At 37.4% G+C, this 17,644-nt stretch overlaps 1 protein-coding gene and 1 non-coding gene across 2 annotated transcripts; one reads left to right on the plus strand and one right to left on the minus strand.

Annotated features, from left to right (window-relative positions):
- On the minus strand, positions 1-2,842 carry LOC133031448 (uncharacterized). Its single transcript, XM_061104945.1, has 5 exons — positions 2,216-2,842; positions 2,018-2,069; positions 1,410-1,888; positions 290-583; positions 1-96 (listed from the first exon to the last, which is right to left on the minus strand). Exons 1-5 carry the CDS (start codon positions 2,840-2,842, stop codon positions 1-3), a joined length of 1,548 nt encoding a protein of 515 aa, XP_060960928.1.
- Positions 2,843-4,379: 1,537 nt separating this feature from the next.
- Positions 4,380-4,486, plus strand: LOC115724391 (small nucleolar RNA R71). Its single transcript, XR_004013184.1, has one exon. It is a non-coding gene; the product is annotated as a small nucleolar RNA R71 (small nucleolar RNA).
- Positions 4,487-17,644: the final 13,158 nt, after the last annotated feature.

A 17,644-nucleotide genomic window follows, 5' to 3' on the forward strand; every position in this document is an offset into this window, starting at 1 on the left:
CTACTTTTTAGTTCTCTCTTTGTATATCTTTGCGTTTTCATAGGCTTCGTTCCGAAATTCATCTAGCTCATTCACCGTAATGTGATCTTTTCTCCCCTGCAGCTTTTAGTTCCATGTTAAGAGTCTTCATGGCCCAAAAAGCTCTATGCTCTAACTCCACCGGTAAATGACAAACCTTTCCAAACACCAACCGATATGGGGACATGCCAATCGGTGTTTTGAAAGCTGTTCTGTATGCCCACAGTGCATCATCCAACTTCCTTGACCAATCTTTCCTTGATCTTTGCACTGTTTTCTCCAGAATCATCTTAATCTCTCGGTTAGAGATTTCAGCTTGGCCATTACTTTGGGGATGGTATGGTAAAGCAGTTCGATGTCGAACACCATATCTTGAAAGAAGTGCTTCAAACTGCTTGTTACAAAAGTGGCTCCCTTCATCGCTTACTATTGCTCGAGGAGTACCAAACCGAGTAAAAATGTTCTTTTGTAAGAAGCGGAGAACTGTCTTTCCATCATTTTGAGGTGTAGCTGACGCTTCGACCCATTTAGACACATAATCAACAACAAAAGAATGTACCGATTGCTAAAGGATGAAGGAAAAGGACCCATATAGTCTATTCCACATACATCAAACAATTCAACTTCTAGAATTCTGTTAAAGGCATCTCGTTTCTTCTTGAGATATTACTGTTCGTTGACAATGATCACATGCCTTTACAAAAGTAGTAGCATCCTTGAATAGCGTTGGCCAAACGAATCCACTTTGCAACACCTTTGCAAAATGTTCTATTTCCACTAAAATGTCCCCCACATGGTAAAGCATGACAGTGATTTAGGATAGAATACATCTCCTCTTCAGGAACACATCTCCTTATGATCTGATCGGCGCAGTGCTTGTAGAGGATTGGTTCTTCCCAATAGTAATGTTTCACCTCAGAAAAGAATTTCTTCAATTGTTGACGCGAAAGCTCGGGTGGAGTTATTTTTGCAGCCAAGAAATTAACATAGTCAGCGTACCAAGGTACCATCAGGTTTTCCCTCACACTAAAGAGTTGTTCATCAGGAAATTGCTCATTTATTTGTACCTCCTTTGTATTCTGACTCTCTTGCAGCTCTAATCTTGACAAATGGTCTGCTACCAGGTTCTCGGTGCCCTTTTTATCTTTTATCTCTAAATCGAACTCTTGAAGTAAGAGTACCCACCGAATTAGTCTTGGTTTTGCATCCTTCTTGGTCATAAGGTATTTGATTGCTGAATGATCTGTGTAAACAATTACCTTATTTCCAATTAGGTAGGGTCGAAATTTGTCACAAGCAAACACTATTGCCAGCATTTCTTTCTCTGTAGTAGCGTAGTTTAATTGAGCATCATTCAGAGTTCTACTAGCATAGTAGATTGTGTGGAATACTCTGTCAACTCTTTGACCCAGAACCGCTCCAATGGCATAGTCACTAGCATCACGCATCAACTCAAACGGCAGTCCCCAATTTGGTGAAGTTACTATCAGTGCTGTAATCAATTTCTCCTTTAAAATCTTGAAAGCTTTTAAACAATCTTCTCCGAACTCAAATGGAACTCCATTTACAAGTAAGCTCGATAAAGGTTTTGAGATTTTAGAGAATTCCTTGATAAATCTACGGTAGAAGCCAGCATGTCCCAGGAAACTCCTCACTCCTTTTACAGAAACTGGAGGTGGCAAATTTTCTATTGTTGAGACCTTTGCTTTATCCACCTCAATTCCTGCTTTTGAAATTTTGTGCCCAAGAACAATTCCTTCTGTTACCATAAAGTGACACTTCTCACAGTTTAACACCAAGTTAGACTTCTCGCACCTTGTTAGTACTTTTTCCAGGTTTTCCAAACAATGATCAAAGGAAGAACCAAACACTGAGAAGTCATCCATAAAAATTTCAATACAAGATTCAATTAAATTTGAAAAGATAGCCATCATACACCTTTGAAAAGTGGCAGTGGCGTTGCACAAGCCGAAGGGCATTCTTCTGAAAGCAAAGGTACCATAGGGGCATGTGAAAGTTGTCTTCTCCTGATCTTCAGGTGCTATAGCTATCTGGTGGTATCCAGAATATCCATCAAGAAAACAGTAATATTCTTGCCCTGCTAATCTGTCTAGCATTTGATCAAGGCAGGGCAAAGGGAAGTGATCTTTTCTGGTTGCCTTGTTTAGTTTCCTATAATCGATGCAGATCCTCCAACCGTAAGGATCGTTCTTGTAGGAATCAACTCATTCTTTTCATTCTTGATCACCGTCATTCCACCTTTCTTCGGGACCACTTGCACCGGGCTAACCCATTTACTATCTGAAATAGGATAAGCAACTCCAGCATCCAACCACTTAACTACTTCTTTTCTGACTACTTCTTTCATGGGTGGATTGAGTCTTCTTTGAGCATCAATTGTTGGTTTGGCGTTGTCTTCCATGAGAATTCGATGCATCATTATTGAAGGACTGATTCCTTTAACATCTCCTAGTGTCCAAGCGATGGCCTTGTTATGAGCTCGAAGTACCCTCAAAAGTCTATCAGTTTCCACATCAGAGAGAGAAGCTGAAACAATAACTGGCAGTTTTTTATCTTGACCTAAAAACTCATACCTCAAGTGACTAGGAAGCACCTTCAATTCAAGTTCTGGGGGCTTTTCAGTCGATGGCTTCAGCTCTTTTAGAACCGCTCCCAATTCCTCAAAGTATCTTCTGTTCAAAGGCCCATAAGAATCAAGCCACTTCACATACCCCATGACCTCTTGTCCTTCTTGCTCCGTCAATTCATCTTCAGTTAGACTTAGTTCAAGAGGATCATCTAGCAGCTTTTTCTCACTCACCATTTCATCAATCAAATCAATGAAGAAACAGTTATCACTTGCCTTTGGGTAAGTCATAGCCTTGAGCACATTAAAGACCACTTCTTCTCCTTGGACTCTCAGCTTTAATTCACCCTTCTGAACATCGATTAAGGCTTGGCCAGTTGCCAAGAATGGTCTCCCCAGAATAATTGGGACATTGCTATCTTCTTCCATATCCAAAAAGATGAAATCAGCTGGAAAGATGAACTTATCAACCTTAACTAACACATCTTCAATGACTCCTCTAGGATGGGCTAGTGATCGGTCCGCCAATTGGAGAGTTACTGTTGTTGGCTTTGCTTCACCCAACTGCAGTCTTTTAAACACCGATAGAGGCATCAAGTTAATGCTAGCTCCCAAGTCACAAAGTGCATTTATTCCCTCAATTTTTCCTATAGTACAAGGAATAGTGAAACTCCCTGGATCTCTGAGTTTAGGTGGGAGTTTCTTCTGTAGGATGGCACTGCACTCTTCAGTTAGAGCAACTGTCTCATAGTCCTCCATCTTTCTCTTCCTTGACAGGATTTCCTTCATAAACTTCACATAACTTGGCATCTGCTCTAGAGCTTCAGCAAAGGGAATGTTAATGTGAAGTCTTTTGAACACTTCCAGGAATTTGGTGAACTGCTTGTCTAGACTTGACTTTCTTAGCCTCTGAGGATAGGGTATTTTCACATGGTGATCTATATTAGTTGGTGGAGACTGCTGTGGCTGTGGTTGACTATCAGTAGTCCTCGTTGGAGTGGGTGTTGGGGTTGACATTGGTTGCTCTTCATTCTCCTTTTCTCCATTCAGTAGTTGTGGCATTTCAGGACCATCATAATTTTTACCGCTTCTCAGGGTAATTGCCTTGCAGTTATCCTTGGGGTTTACTTCTGTTGTGCTAGGCAAATTCCCTTGAGGACGGGTTGCTATTTGAGTTGCTAGTTGGCCCATCTGTGTCTGCAGGTCTTTGATTGAAGATCTAGTTTCAGTCATGAATTGAAGCAGTAAATCTGTCTGCAAACTAGAATTTCCACCAGAGGTTTGTTGCTGATTAAACTGTTGATTCTGATTCTGGTTCTGATTTCGTTGCTGATAGAACCCACTGTTTCTTCGGTTATTACCCTGGTTGAACCCATAGTTGTTGTTGTTGTTCTGTGAATAGTTTCCAATGGCTTTAGCTTCATCCATTGGCAAATCATCCACATCAGCTTGGCATTCTGAAAAGTGATGGCTTCCCCCACATAACTCACACACAACTTGGGCTTGTTTAGCTTGCCCTGCAATTATCTTTGTCAATGCCTCAACCTGTGCTGTCAACTTGGCGATGGCATCGACCTCCAACACACCAGCTATCTTCTTTGATTGACTCCTCTCAGTTGGCCACTGTTGATTGTTTAGAGCCATCTCCTCTAATAGATCATAAGCCTCATTAGCACTCTTCCTCATAAAGGCTCCTCCAGCTGCAGCATCTATTAAAGTTCTTGTATTTCCTACCAATCCATTATAGAAGTTGTGGACTAGCATCCACTTCTCTATACCATGGTGCGGGCACTTTCTGATCAGATCTTTAAACCTCTCCCAAGCCTCATGGAGAGATTCATTATCTTGTTGGCAGAAGTTATTAATTTCTCCTCTCAGCTTTGCAGACTTGGCTGGAGGAAAGAACTTTGACAAGAATTTCGTTGCAAGATCATTCCAGGTGGCAATAGAGTTGGGTGGCAAGGAGTTTAGCCAACTCTTGGCTCGCTCTCTAAGAGAGAATGGGAACAGTCTCAGTCGAATAGCATCATCACTAACTCCATTAATGTTAGGCTATTTTTAGCCTATGTTTTGGATCCAATTTATGTGCGTTTTTAGCTGTGTTGGGACGGAATTACGCTTGTTTTCTATGTTTTCAGGTTCTTTGGAATAAAAGAGATCTCGGGTGCAGAAATTCGTTAAAAGACGTGCTGAGCCGAAGAAAACTCAATTTTTGAGTTTTTGAGTTTTTGTATTTGTAATAGTATAAATACAAAACTATACAAAAAATTGGAAGTTAATTCCATGAAAAAGCATGAAAAATTGAAGAAAAACAAAAAATTTCGAAACTGTACGGACAGATTTGCGATCGCAGGAAAATATCAGCACAGCCCCGATTTTTTCAAATCTTCAAAAAATCATAACTAATTCAAATAAAATCCAAATTAAGTTCTGTAAAAGGCTAACTTGCTTAATTTTTTCCATACTATCCAATAAAAATAATTCCAGAGATAAAATCGCAATTATTTTTCACGAAAATTTCACAAACATCAATCAATCATCAAATAACACTCAATACAACATGATACCATCCAAAGAACATACAAACAATCGTTTTAAAGTCCAAATTTCTTGCAAGTAAATCAATTACCATGGCTCTGAGGCCAGTTGTTGGAATTTATTTGACCAGGATCTTAGATCTACTCACAAGTATGTTTATTAACACCCTAAATATGAACTTTCTAAAACGATGAAATAAACACATATAAAGTTTAGGAAACCTTACATTGGTTGCAGCGGAATATAATGACTCCTTCCGTTCAGATATCTAGCCCTTGATTCCTTTCTGTAGCAGAGCATTATCAATATCTGAACCTGGATCTCTTTCTCTGAATCTTTGATGCTGAATCTCCTTTGCTGATGATCTTTCTTCACGATCTTCCTCACTATGATTGAGGTATTGCTTGATGTGTGTGGGCACTACTCTAATCACTAAGGATTTCGAAATTATCAAGAGGGAAGAGAAAGAAGAAGTGGCAGCTAAAGATAGGGAGAGGGAAGGCTCAGTTTTTCTGATTCAGAAAGTGTCAGAAGAAAAATGTTATTTTTCTGAAGCCTTCACTATCTATTTATAGCATTCCACTAGGGTTAGGTTTGAATTATATGGCATTAAAATAATGAAAAAATCAATTTAAAACACACACAATAGGTGGCCGGCCATGCCTTAGTGGATTGGGCCTTGGGTTTTGCAATTTTACAATTTTAACACCTTTTGTATCTGATTTTCTCAAAAATGCCAATTTCCTAATTCAAACATTTAAATGCCAATTCTAATTATTTAATAACTATAAATAATTATTAAATAATATTTTCATTTATCATATTTATTAATTGAACCATACAAAGTATCATAATTAACAAATATGCCCCTAAAACTCTTTCTTTACAATTTCGCCCTTACTTAGTGAAAAATTCACAAATAGACATAGTCTAATTTGAGAATTATAATTGATTAATCAAAACCAATTACATGAGTCTTACAAGCAATATTATCTCAACTAGTGGGGGGACCATGGGTCTATATAACCGAGCTTCCAATAAGTAGATCAAGAATTTAGCACTAAAATTCACTAACTTATTAATTCTTCGTTGAATCCACGCATAGAACTTAGAATTGCACTCTCAGTATATAGAATGCTCTACATGTTCCACCATATAGACACATCATTAGTTATCCATTGTTATAATCCTAATGTGATCAATGATCCTCTATATGAATGATCTACACTGTAAAGGGATTAAATTACCGTTACACCCTACAATGTATTTATTCCTTAAAACACTTGACCCCGTATAAATGATATTTCAGCTTATGTGAAATGAGTACTCCACCATTTATGTTCGTTTGGTCAAGCTCGAAGGAGATCATCCTTTGCTTACTATTTGCCACATAGAAGCTATAGATTCCATGTTTATGCTAGCGCTCCCACTCAATTGCACTACTGTGTTCCCAAAATGTACGTATCACCCTGACCTAAAAGTAGGCTTAACTAACAAATCAAAGAACACGAATAGCCTCTCGAGATTGAGCCTAATCATAACAGGATTAAGAACATTTGATCTAGGATCAACTAGGCGATATTGACTTGAATAGATATTACGGTAAGTTTAATAAATCTAAGTCAAAGTTCAATATCGGTCCCTTCCGATGCATACTCCATGCATCCAACCTGAGCTTTACTTTAACCAATGCTCTGGAAAGAACATAGCACTTCTCCAAATGCAAGTAAACTCTGTTGTAGATTATCATATCAGTAAAACCCTATGTCTGATAAATCTAGGAAACTTTATTCACATAGTCATGTTTACTTTCCAATGTGTTGACGGCACAATAAACAGGATCAAGTATGTGAAAAGGGTTTCAGATGAATTTATACATTATGTGCATATAATCATGAAATAAATCATGTGAACCATGCAACATTAAATGTTATTTCTGATCTATATTAATAAGCAAATCTGATTATATTGAAATGAGTTTTATTTAGGGCATAAAACCCAACACCTTCACAATTGGGGTAGTTCATATGAGGGGGAGCTGGGTTCAGTATGTCGTACCCACTTCTATTGGCCCCCAACTCTCACACAAGGCTCAAAAGAGAGGAATTTAACCTTAAAATAAATAACTGTTATTAATTGAATAGGTCCAAAAACTAAATGGACCTAAATAAAATCTATCATGATGTGATATTTTATTTAGCAACAACCTATATGCATCTATATTATAAAATAAACATATAGGCTCACACAGGCACACATTTGGATGGATCCTATCATGTTGCTAGGTCATACACAGATGAAAGAAGATTGTAAAATTTACATGTTACAAATTATTTACTTGACCAACTGAACCATGGGTTAAAATCAGATCATTGGATCTGTAAACAAGTTAACCATGGCAATTTAGATCAAGCAATAATAGGTTTTATAAAACTTACAAACAAGCTAAAACACATACTCCTGCAACAAGGTTAGCTGGATAGTTGGATGTAGGATTTATTTAATTTTAAATAATTAAATTTCGAAAAATAATTAAATAATAAAAAAAATAATATATATATACTTTTGAAATTAATAAAATAATATTTAAAATTAAACCTACAATTTTGAAAAATTAGGTTTCAACTAACCTAAATATCATTTCAAAATTTGCTAACTACTTTTAAAAATTTAATGTTATTTTATAAATTAAATATTCAATAAAAATTTAAAAAAAAAAAAGATAAATAAATATCTTTTTCAGATTTTATGATTTAATTTAAATAAATAAAATAATAAAATTTAAAAGTTAGCAAAATATCTTACTTCTATTTAAAATATCATGATTATAGTTATCTTATTTTAAATTTAAATAAGGTCAAATTATTTAAAAAAATATATTTAATTTAAAAAATTTAATATCTGACCTTAAATTTAAAAATAAGATAAGATATAATCAAATTTAAAAATAAGATAGATAATTAAGCAAAAAAAGATAGATATTTACTATTTTCAAATTCAAATTACACTAATATCATGAATTAATTTAAAAAAAATTAATTAATTTAATTATGATATTTAGAATTGAAATAGGAATAGTAAATGTCTAAATACAAAACTACACAAAAAAATTGGAAGTTAAATCCATGAAATAGCATGAAAAATCAAAGAAAAACGAAAAAAAAAAATGCGAGCTGTACGGACAGTATGCTGTGCATCCTGCCTGCGCGCGCAGGAGGGAGTGCACTGCCGAGAAAACTCGGCGCAGGAGAGGAGCTGCAGCATTTACGCGCGCGGAGAAGGGGTTTCAGACACCCCTGTGCGTGTTGCTCGGACAAGATCTTGTCCGAACACGGGTATAACCGAGGATCACTCGGTTCCGCGCGTGGGTGAGTGCTTCATCCCGATATTTTTTTCGAAACTTCAAAAAATCATAACTAATTCAAAAAATCGAACTTGAGTTCTGTAAAAAAGTAAATTGCTTAATTTTTTCCATACTATCCATTAAAAATAATTCCAGAAACAGAATTTCAATTATTTTTCACGAAAATTCACAAACATCAATCAATCATCATATAACACACAACACAACATGAAACCATTCAAATCACAAACAATCGTTTTAAAGTCCAAATTTCTTGCAACCAAATCAATTACCATAGCTCTTAGGCCAGTTGTTGGAATTTATTTTACCAAGATCTTAGATCTACTCACAAGTATGTTGTTTAACACCCTAAATATGAACTTTCTAAAACGATAAATAAACACATATAAAGTTAAGAAAACCTTACATTAGTTGCAGCGGAATAATGTCTCCTTCCACTCAGATCTCTAACCCTTGTATCCTTTTTGTCGCAGAGTATTATCAAGATCTGAGCCCGAATGTCCTTCTCTTTGTGTGTGATCCTTCACAGTCTTCCAAACTATGATTGAGGTACCACTTGCTGTGTGTGGCACTACTCTATCACTGAGGGTTTCGAAATTTAGAAGAAGAAAAGAGAGAGAGGTTGGTTCGGTTTTTCTAAAAAATAATTTTCTGACAGAAAGACTTATAAAAACCTGTTATTTGACTGAGCCATCACTTTCTATTTATAGGCAACTACTAGGTTTAGGTTAGTAATTCTTTGGCATTAAAATAATGAAAATATCAATTTGAAAAACATGCTTAAGTGGTCGGCCAAGGTGTGTAATGGGCCTCACTTGGTTTTTGCAGTTTTCACAAATTTTATTTCTATTTTCTCAAAAACGCCAATTTTCCAATTCTAACCTTTTAAATGCCAAAACTAATTATTTAATAACTAAAATAGATTATTAAATAATGTTGTCATTTAATTTAATTATTAATTAGACATATAAAGTCTATTAATTAATAAATAAACCTAGAATCTCTTTTCTTTACAATTTCACCCCTTCTTAGTGAAAATTCACAAATTAGACATAGTCTAACTTTAGAATTATAATTGATTAATCACCAATCAGTTATTGAGTCTTACAAGCAGTATAATCTCAACTAGAATGGGGACCATGGATCTATATGCTGAGCTTCCAATAAGTGAACCGAATTTACTAAGTAAATCCCTACTTATTAATTCCTCGTTGAATCCACTCTTAGAACTTAAAATTGCACTCTCAGACTTATATAGAGCATATTATATGTTCCACGATATAGATATGCTATCTCATTTAACACTTGTTATAATCTTATTGTGATCAAAGATCCTCTATATAGATGATTTACATCGAGATTGGATAATTTTACCGTTCTCACCCCTCAACGTATTTTTCCCCTTAAAACACTTAGCTACCTGTAAATGATGTTTAGTGATCTAAGAATTAGTCACTTAAACAATAGCTCATCCATTTACTTCTATTTAGCTAAGCTCGAAGGGAATCATCACTTGACTTCTATACACCAGTAGAAGCTATAGATTCCATATTTATGTTCAGCACTCCCACGCAATCATACTATCATGTTCCCAAAATATACGTATCACCCTGACCCAAAAGTAGGCTTAACTAATAAATCAAAGAACATGAATAGTACTCCTGAGTTGAGCCTAAGCATATCAGAATTTAGATTCTTTTAATCTTAAGATCAACTACTGATATTGACTTGGAAAGATATGACGGTAAGTTTATAATATCTTAACTAAGTTGCAATATCGGTCCACTCCAATGTATACTCCATACATTCGAAACTAGTATACTTTACCAATGTCCTGGAAAGAACATAACACTTACTCCAAGTGTAAGTACACATCATCGCTGATTATCACATCAGTGTAAATCCAAAACACTGATGAAACAGGGACTTAGTCTTTTGATTCATATGATCACAATCACATTCCACTGTGTTGACGATACTGTAATTGTGAATAAACATATGATCTGGACTTAACAAATTTTGTGTGTAAATGTAATAAACATATTAAACCATTAGCATGTAAAATTCATGCAAACATAAATCACTTCAAATTTCTTATATTGATAACTAATCAGATTGTAAAGGGTTTTATTTAGGGCACAAAACCCAACAGGCTTAACTAACAAATCAAAGAACACGAATAACACTCTTAAGATTGAACCTAATCATATCAGGATTAAGATCATTTGATCTAGGATCAACAAGTGATATTGAATTGAATAGATATTACGGTAAATTCTAATATATCTAATCAAAGTTCAATATCGGTCCCTTCCGATGTATACTCCGTACATCCGATGCTGGTAAACTTTGCCAATGTCCTGGAAAGGACATAACACTTATCCAAGGTGTAAGAATACCTATCGCTGATTATACCATGTCAGTCTAAATCCAGTGTTCTAACAAATCAGGGAATAAACTTTCGAACATATAATTAAGATTATATTCCACTGTGTTGACAACACTATAATCATTAACAAATTGATATGTTCTGGACTTAAATAGAATTCATACATTATGTACATATAATCATGAAATAAATCATGTGAACCATGCAACATTAAATGTTATTTCTGATCTATATTAATAAGTAAATCTGATTATATTGAAATGAGTTTTATTTAGGGCATAAAACCCAACACAGAGTACCTGAGGTAGCTCGTCAACCCATCTGCCTTTGGCAGCGTCTAGCTTCTTCTTGATAGTATCCTTTAAGGTTTTATTAATAGCTTCCACTTGTCCATTTGCCTGAGGCCTGGATACTGACGAGAAGCTTTAGATAATTTTATTCTTCTCGCAGAATTCAGTGAGCAAGTCGCCATCAAATTGGGTTCCATTATCGGATACTATCTTCATGAGAATTCCAAACCTACAAATAATGTTCTTAACGACAAAGTTAAGGACTTTCTTGCAGGTTATGGAAACGAGGAGCTCGACCTCTGTCCATTTAGTGAAGAAGTCGACTGCTACTACCGCATACTTAGCTCCTCCTCGCCCAGTGGGTAATGCCCCAATTAGGTCAATCTCCCATATAGCAAATGGGTAGGGCGAGGTCATCATTCTAAGTTCTGTTGGCGGTACGCAAGGTATATGTGAAAACCTCTAACACTTATCACATTTCTTGACAAATTCAGGTCTGTCCTTATTGATCGTTGGCCAGTAATATCCTTGTCTAATGATCTTTTTATACAGACTTTGCCAGCCCGCATGATCCCCACAGAAGCCTTTATGAATTTCTCTGATGATTTCATTTGCTTCTGCGGGAAGAACACACCGAAGTAGGGGCATTGAGTACCCTCTTTTATATAGTTTGCCTTCGATCATTGTGTAACGAGGCACTGAATACAATAGTTTTTGTGCCTCATTTTTGTCATTTGGAAGTTGTTTATCGAGTAGATCATTGATAATATGAGTCATCCATGTAGGAGAGCTATCTATCATCTCGACGTCTTCAGTTTCACATATACTTGGCTCGCTCAGCATTTCCACCGGAACTAAGTTCAATTCATCCAAGTCATTCTGCGAGGCCAGTTTTACTAAGGCGTTGACGTTGGAGTTTTGTTCTCTTGGAATTCGTTCGATTTAAAAGTAATCGAATCTTTCCAAGTTCTTCCGAACTTTCTCTAAACACTTTGCCATTTTTAAGCCTTTAGCTTGGTATTCCCCGAGGACCTGGTTCACAATCAGCTGCAAATCACTATGACAGGTGAGATTTTTGACTTTCAATGGCTCTGCTATCTTTAAGCCGGCGATCAAGGCTTCATAATCAGCCTCGTTATTGGATGCGTCAAATTGGAACCTCAGAGCATAGTGAAAGTTAAAGCCTTCTGGTGATATTAATATTACCCCTGCACCTGAACTCTGTTCGTTGGATGCACCATCCACGTATAACTTCCAGGTTTCCACGTCTCGCTGAACAGGTGGAATTTTTTCTGGAGTTATACCTTCTATCAAGAAGTCAGCCAAAGCTTGGCCCTTGATGGAAGTTCGAGGATGGTATGTTATGTCGAGCTGCCCCAGTTCAATCGACCATTTTATCAATCTTCCAGAAGCATCTGGTTTCGATAAAACTTGTCTCAAGGGCTGATCAGTTAACACTTTTATGGATTGTGTCTGGAAGTATGGCCGTAGCTTGCGAGACGCATGGACTAGGCACAACGTGAGTTTTTCTAGAGGGGGATATCTAGGTTCTGTCCCTAGTAACCTTTTACTTACATAGTAAATAGGTTGTCGGTGCTTGCCCTCTTCTCGCACTGTAGCTGCACTAATCGCATCTTCCGAGATGGCCAAATAGAGAAACAACGTGTCACCAAAACTGGAGGCATTGTTAGATGCCTTTTTATGTTCTGAAAGACCTCTTCGCACTCTTTTGTCCACTCAAACTTTTTGTTGCCTCGCAATATGTTGAAAAATGGCACACACTTATCAGTCGACTTGTACTTCTTTAGGCTTTGTCGGTGATGGCATGTCTATTAATGCCTTGATTTTTTCAGGATTTACTTCAATACCCCTCGCGTTAACTATGAATCCCAGAAACTTTCTTGAGGAAACTCCAAAGGAATATTTTTTTAGGTTTAGCTTCATATTATACTTTTTTTATATCTTAAAGCATTCTGCGAGGTTTGAGGTATGATCCTTACTTTTTATTGATTTTACCAACATATCATCGACGTAAACCTCCATATTTCACCCTATTTGGTTTGCGAACATTTCGTTTACCAATCACTGATACATTGCCCCAACGTTCTTCAGTCCGAACGACATGACTTTATAACAATAGAGTCCCATGTTGGTTACGAAGCTTGTATGTTCTTGATCTAGGACATGCATTTTTATCTAGTTATATCCAGAATATGCGTCCATAAACAACATAAGCTCGTGCCCAACAGTTGCATCCACCAACTGGTCGATCTTGGGAAGTGGAAAACAATCTATTGGGCACGCCTTATTCAGATCAGAGAAGTCAATACAAGTTCTCCAAGTTCCGTTAGGCTTCAGGACGAGAACAAGATTAGCTATCCACGGGGGATAGAACACCTCGCGTATAAAGTCGTTGACTAACAACTTGTCCACTTCCTGTTTTAATGCCCCTTGCCTCGAAATCCAAGGGTCTCCTTTTCTATCTCTTCGCTGGGTAGCTTAGATCAACATTTAAATGATGGCAGATAATATTAGGGTCGATCCCTATCATATCTCCATGGCTCCAGGCGAACTGATCCTGGTTCGCCTTCAAAAATCTTATTAACTACTATTTGAGCTGCTCGTCCAGGTTCTTCCCAATGTATACAAACTTTGTGGGATTTCTTGGATCGAGAATAACCTCTTCCGATTCCTCAATTGGTTTTAACATGTTTCTCTCATCTTGAACTCCGGGGTCAAGATCTTCGTCATTCTTTTCAGTTTCTTCTGCCAAGATCGCCATTAACTGATGACCGATTTTCCTATGCTGCAGCTCCATGCGATAGCAATCGCAAGCCAGCATCTAGTCGCCACGCACCACTCCTATGCTATCTGGTGTTTGGAATTTCAAGGATAGGTGCTTGATCGAACTGACTCCCCCTATTCCGATTAGTGCTAAATGACCCAACAATATGATATAAGCCGATGGCAGGTCGACAACTAAGAAGTCTTGCATAACAGTAGCAGATAAGGGTGCCTCGCCTAAGGTTAATGCGAGCTCGATTATGCCCAATATCCTTATGGAATTTACAATACTTGTTATAATCTCTTTTGCTCCTCAAATTCCTCATGGGCTCGGGCTTGCCGAAGGCAACCATTTGCTCATGTGCGAGGTAAATATTCTCCCGAGTTTCATTAAGCTTGGTATAAATAGTATACACTGGCACGTATTTATCATGCTTCTTCTGTTTCTTTTTATCCTTTGACGGTTCTTTAATTCCGTCTTTTCTCTTCGAACCAGAAGCCCCCGAGTTATCAATTCTCGTGGAAACAGTACTTATTGAAACATTGTCGGGTTTGCTTCCTGAGCTTATTTTTAACAGATTCATTTCCTTTCGGGCTTCTTCCTTCTGAACAAGCTTCTGAGCCCTTTCGTTGAACTCAGTGATGCTTCTAACTGGATGTCCTTGTAAGTTATCCCACAACTCGCCCCTGCGATTAAAGGATTAGTAAAGATCCCTGCCTGAAGGACTGTAAGTTGCGTGCTGTCATCCAAATTCTTAGCCCTAGCCACACCCGTGCTAAAACGACTTAAGTATGCCTTTATTGTCTTGTCAGGCTGTAAGTTGTGTGTTGTCATCCAAATTCTTAACCCTAACCTTGGATAGCTGCTCCCAGGAAGTTATTGAATGATGAGTAAACTTGTTAAACTAGCTACTCTCTGCTCCAACAAGCGAGGGCGGGAACAAAATACAGCGTAAATTGTTTGTCACATTACTTGCTCGTATTATTGTGTTAAAGTTATTCAAATACGAGACCGGATCAGTGGTTTCGTCATATGAAGAGACATGTGGGTTTTTGAATCCCAAACGAAAAGGGGTATTCATTATATCTGGATGATACATGTAACACCCTAACTAACATAGGCGTATTACGTGATTTTTAAACATACTGTGCAGCTCGTTGCTAATCAACGAGGTTTATGGAAAAACGTGATTAATTAAAATTTTGCTTTTTAATTAAACTTATAAAATAATATTACAAAAGACTCGGGATTCCGATTATAAAATCATTTACAAAAAGTTTTAACTGATTAACTGATACATAAGATAAAAGTCGTCTAACGACCAGTTACAAAATCAGCCTCGCTGTCCCGAGGATCGTACGCTCCAGGCCTAACCGCCCCGACATGTACAATCTTCCCAAGCTCCCTCACGGCCCATCAGCTTTAGCCTTGCCTTTACCTACACATAAACGTAGAACTGTGAGTCGACAGACTCAGTAAGAAAAGCATAATAATACTCATACATAATTCTAACTGCCGTGTCCAACACGATACTGAGTCCCGCTACTGCCATGTCCAACATGGTACTGAGCCACTACTGCCATGTCCAACATGGTACTGAGTTCTGAACGTTCATAGGGACGGTACTATTGACACGTAACAACCTGATCGGTCGAACCGGTCATACTCCGGCTGCTGGTCATACTCCAGCCTGTACCGACGTGTTACTATATCCTCCCGATCGGCCGAACCGGTCATACTCCGCTTGGTCATACTCCAGCCTGTACCGACGGGATACGTCAATAGTACGGAACCACCAACCAAGTGTCAGCCTGATCGGTCGAACCGGTCATACTCCAGCCTGTACCGACGTGACAGGGTTGGATGGTTCGAAGCCAACATACATAACTAATGTAATCTAATAGGCTTCCTACATGCACGCTAAACATGTAATCTACATATGCATACTGTTATACTAATCTTACCTGGATTCCGAATTCAGGTGTGCCGGTCAACCTGACTGGAACTTCAGCTGAGCGGCGGATTACAGGCTCCTAAACCATAAAAATCAAAACGCTATAAGTGACACGCTAAATCACTTCCCGGGGACTTAAACTAGGAACTAAGAGTTTCCCTATCGATAAAAAGTATGGCAATACCCCTTAAAACATAAAAACGAGGAAAAACACGGGTTCTGAAAATTCCCCAACCGGTAGACCGGTTGCCCAACCGAAATTCCGGTTCTGGGAAATCCAGGACCCCCATCCGGAATTCCGGATGCACAACCGGAATTCCGGTTCCTCGCAGGCAGCAACATCAAATTTTCATAACTCAACCAACTCAACCCCAAATTGATTCAAACTTTCCAGACCTGTTCTATACCTTCCCTTGAACATATCCAAGGCATCAAACCTACCCAGAAACCACAGAAACAAAAATCACCATTGGAGCTCAAGCTTTGAGTTCTAAACTCAAACTTGAGCAAATCAAAACAACATGCATACCAAGCAGCTTAATTCTACTTAAACATGCTTAAAATAACTTCTGAAATCAACTAAAAACAACAGCAACATCACAGCAACAGATTCACAACATTTTCACAAAAAATCACATTTTTGAGCTAGAAATTCTAAACTTGAAACAAGGTACTAAACATGCATTTCTAATAGCTTAATTAACCTCAAAATAACATACATACATCCCAGAAATTAACCATAAAACCCAGCAGTAAGAACAACTAAGAATTTATGCATGCATCACCAACTTTTCATCAAAATTTAACAAAACATAAAGAGAAGTTACAAGAGCTAACCTAGCTTGAAATGGACCTTAAAGAGGGAAGAATTCACAAGAAAATATCAATGGAGAAATCAGCTCCTTGCTGCCCAAGACTTGGCCAAAAATGAGAGAGAGAAATGAGAGTTTTCTTTTTTTCAAAATTTTCTATTTTTTTGCTAAGTGTTGAAATGAGAAGGAAAAAGAATAAATGCCACATATACCATTTTATTTCAGCCATCTATTAAACAATTAAACATTTATTTTCCATTTCATAAAATCACAAAAGACAAAATACTAATGGGGCAAAAAGACCATTTTGCCCCTCCACCATTAAACCACATAAACCATACTAAAGGGGTATTTTTGGGAAATTCTAAATTCCCGGCCATTCCCGACATTCCCAATGTCTAATAAACCGTCCCAAACTAATAACATGCTAAGTTGTGATTTCTACTGAGCCAAACGCCGAGTTCCAAAATACCGGGCACCGGAAATGCAAAATATGAAAACTACTAAATAACATAACCATGCATTTCAGAATTCCATAAATAACAGTAATAAATTATTTAAATAGCTATAAATAATTTCATAATTAATCATAATTAACTGATAATTTCCAAATTAACTAAGCGGGCTTTACAATACAACTCAGGCTCCTCGCCAGAGTCGTATCCTGATGATTTCCCTAATTCCTCCACTTGATATCTCCTGAACTTGTCCTTCAGCTCGTTTATCCGCAATTGGATTGGATCCTCTTGCTTTGGACCAAGCTGTTGGAAAAGGTCAGGTTTCTTCCGATTCAAGTGCTCTCGCAGATCCGGTTGGGAGTAATTGCTGGCAAACCTCATCTTACTCACAGATCGCGTCCTACTCATAGACTTTATCTTTGAATGGCTCGCAGATTTACTAGTTCCCA

The sequence above is a fragment of the Cannabis sativa genome, chromosome 9 (genome assembly GCF_029168945.1).
Source record: "Cannabis sativa cultivar Pink pepper isolate KNU-18-1 chromosome 9, ASM2916894v1, whole genome shotgun sequence".
Classification (NCBI taxonomy): domain Eukaryota; kingdom Viridiplantae; phylum Streptophyta; class Magnoliopsida; order Rosales; family Cannabaceae; genus Cannabis; species Cannabis sativa.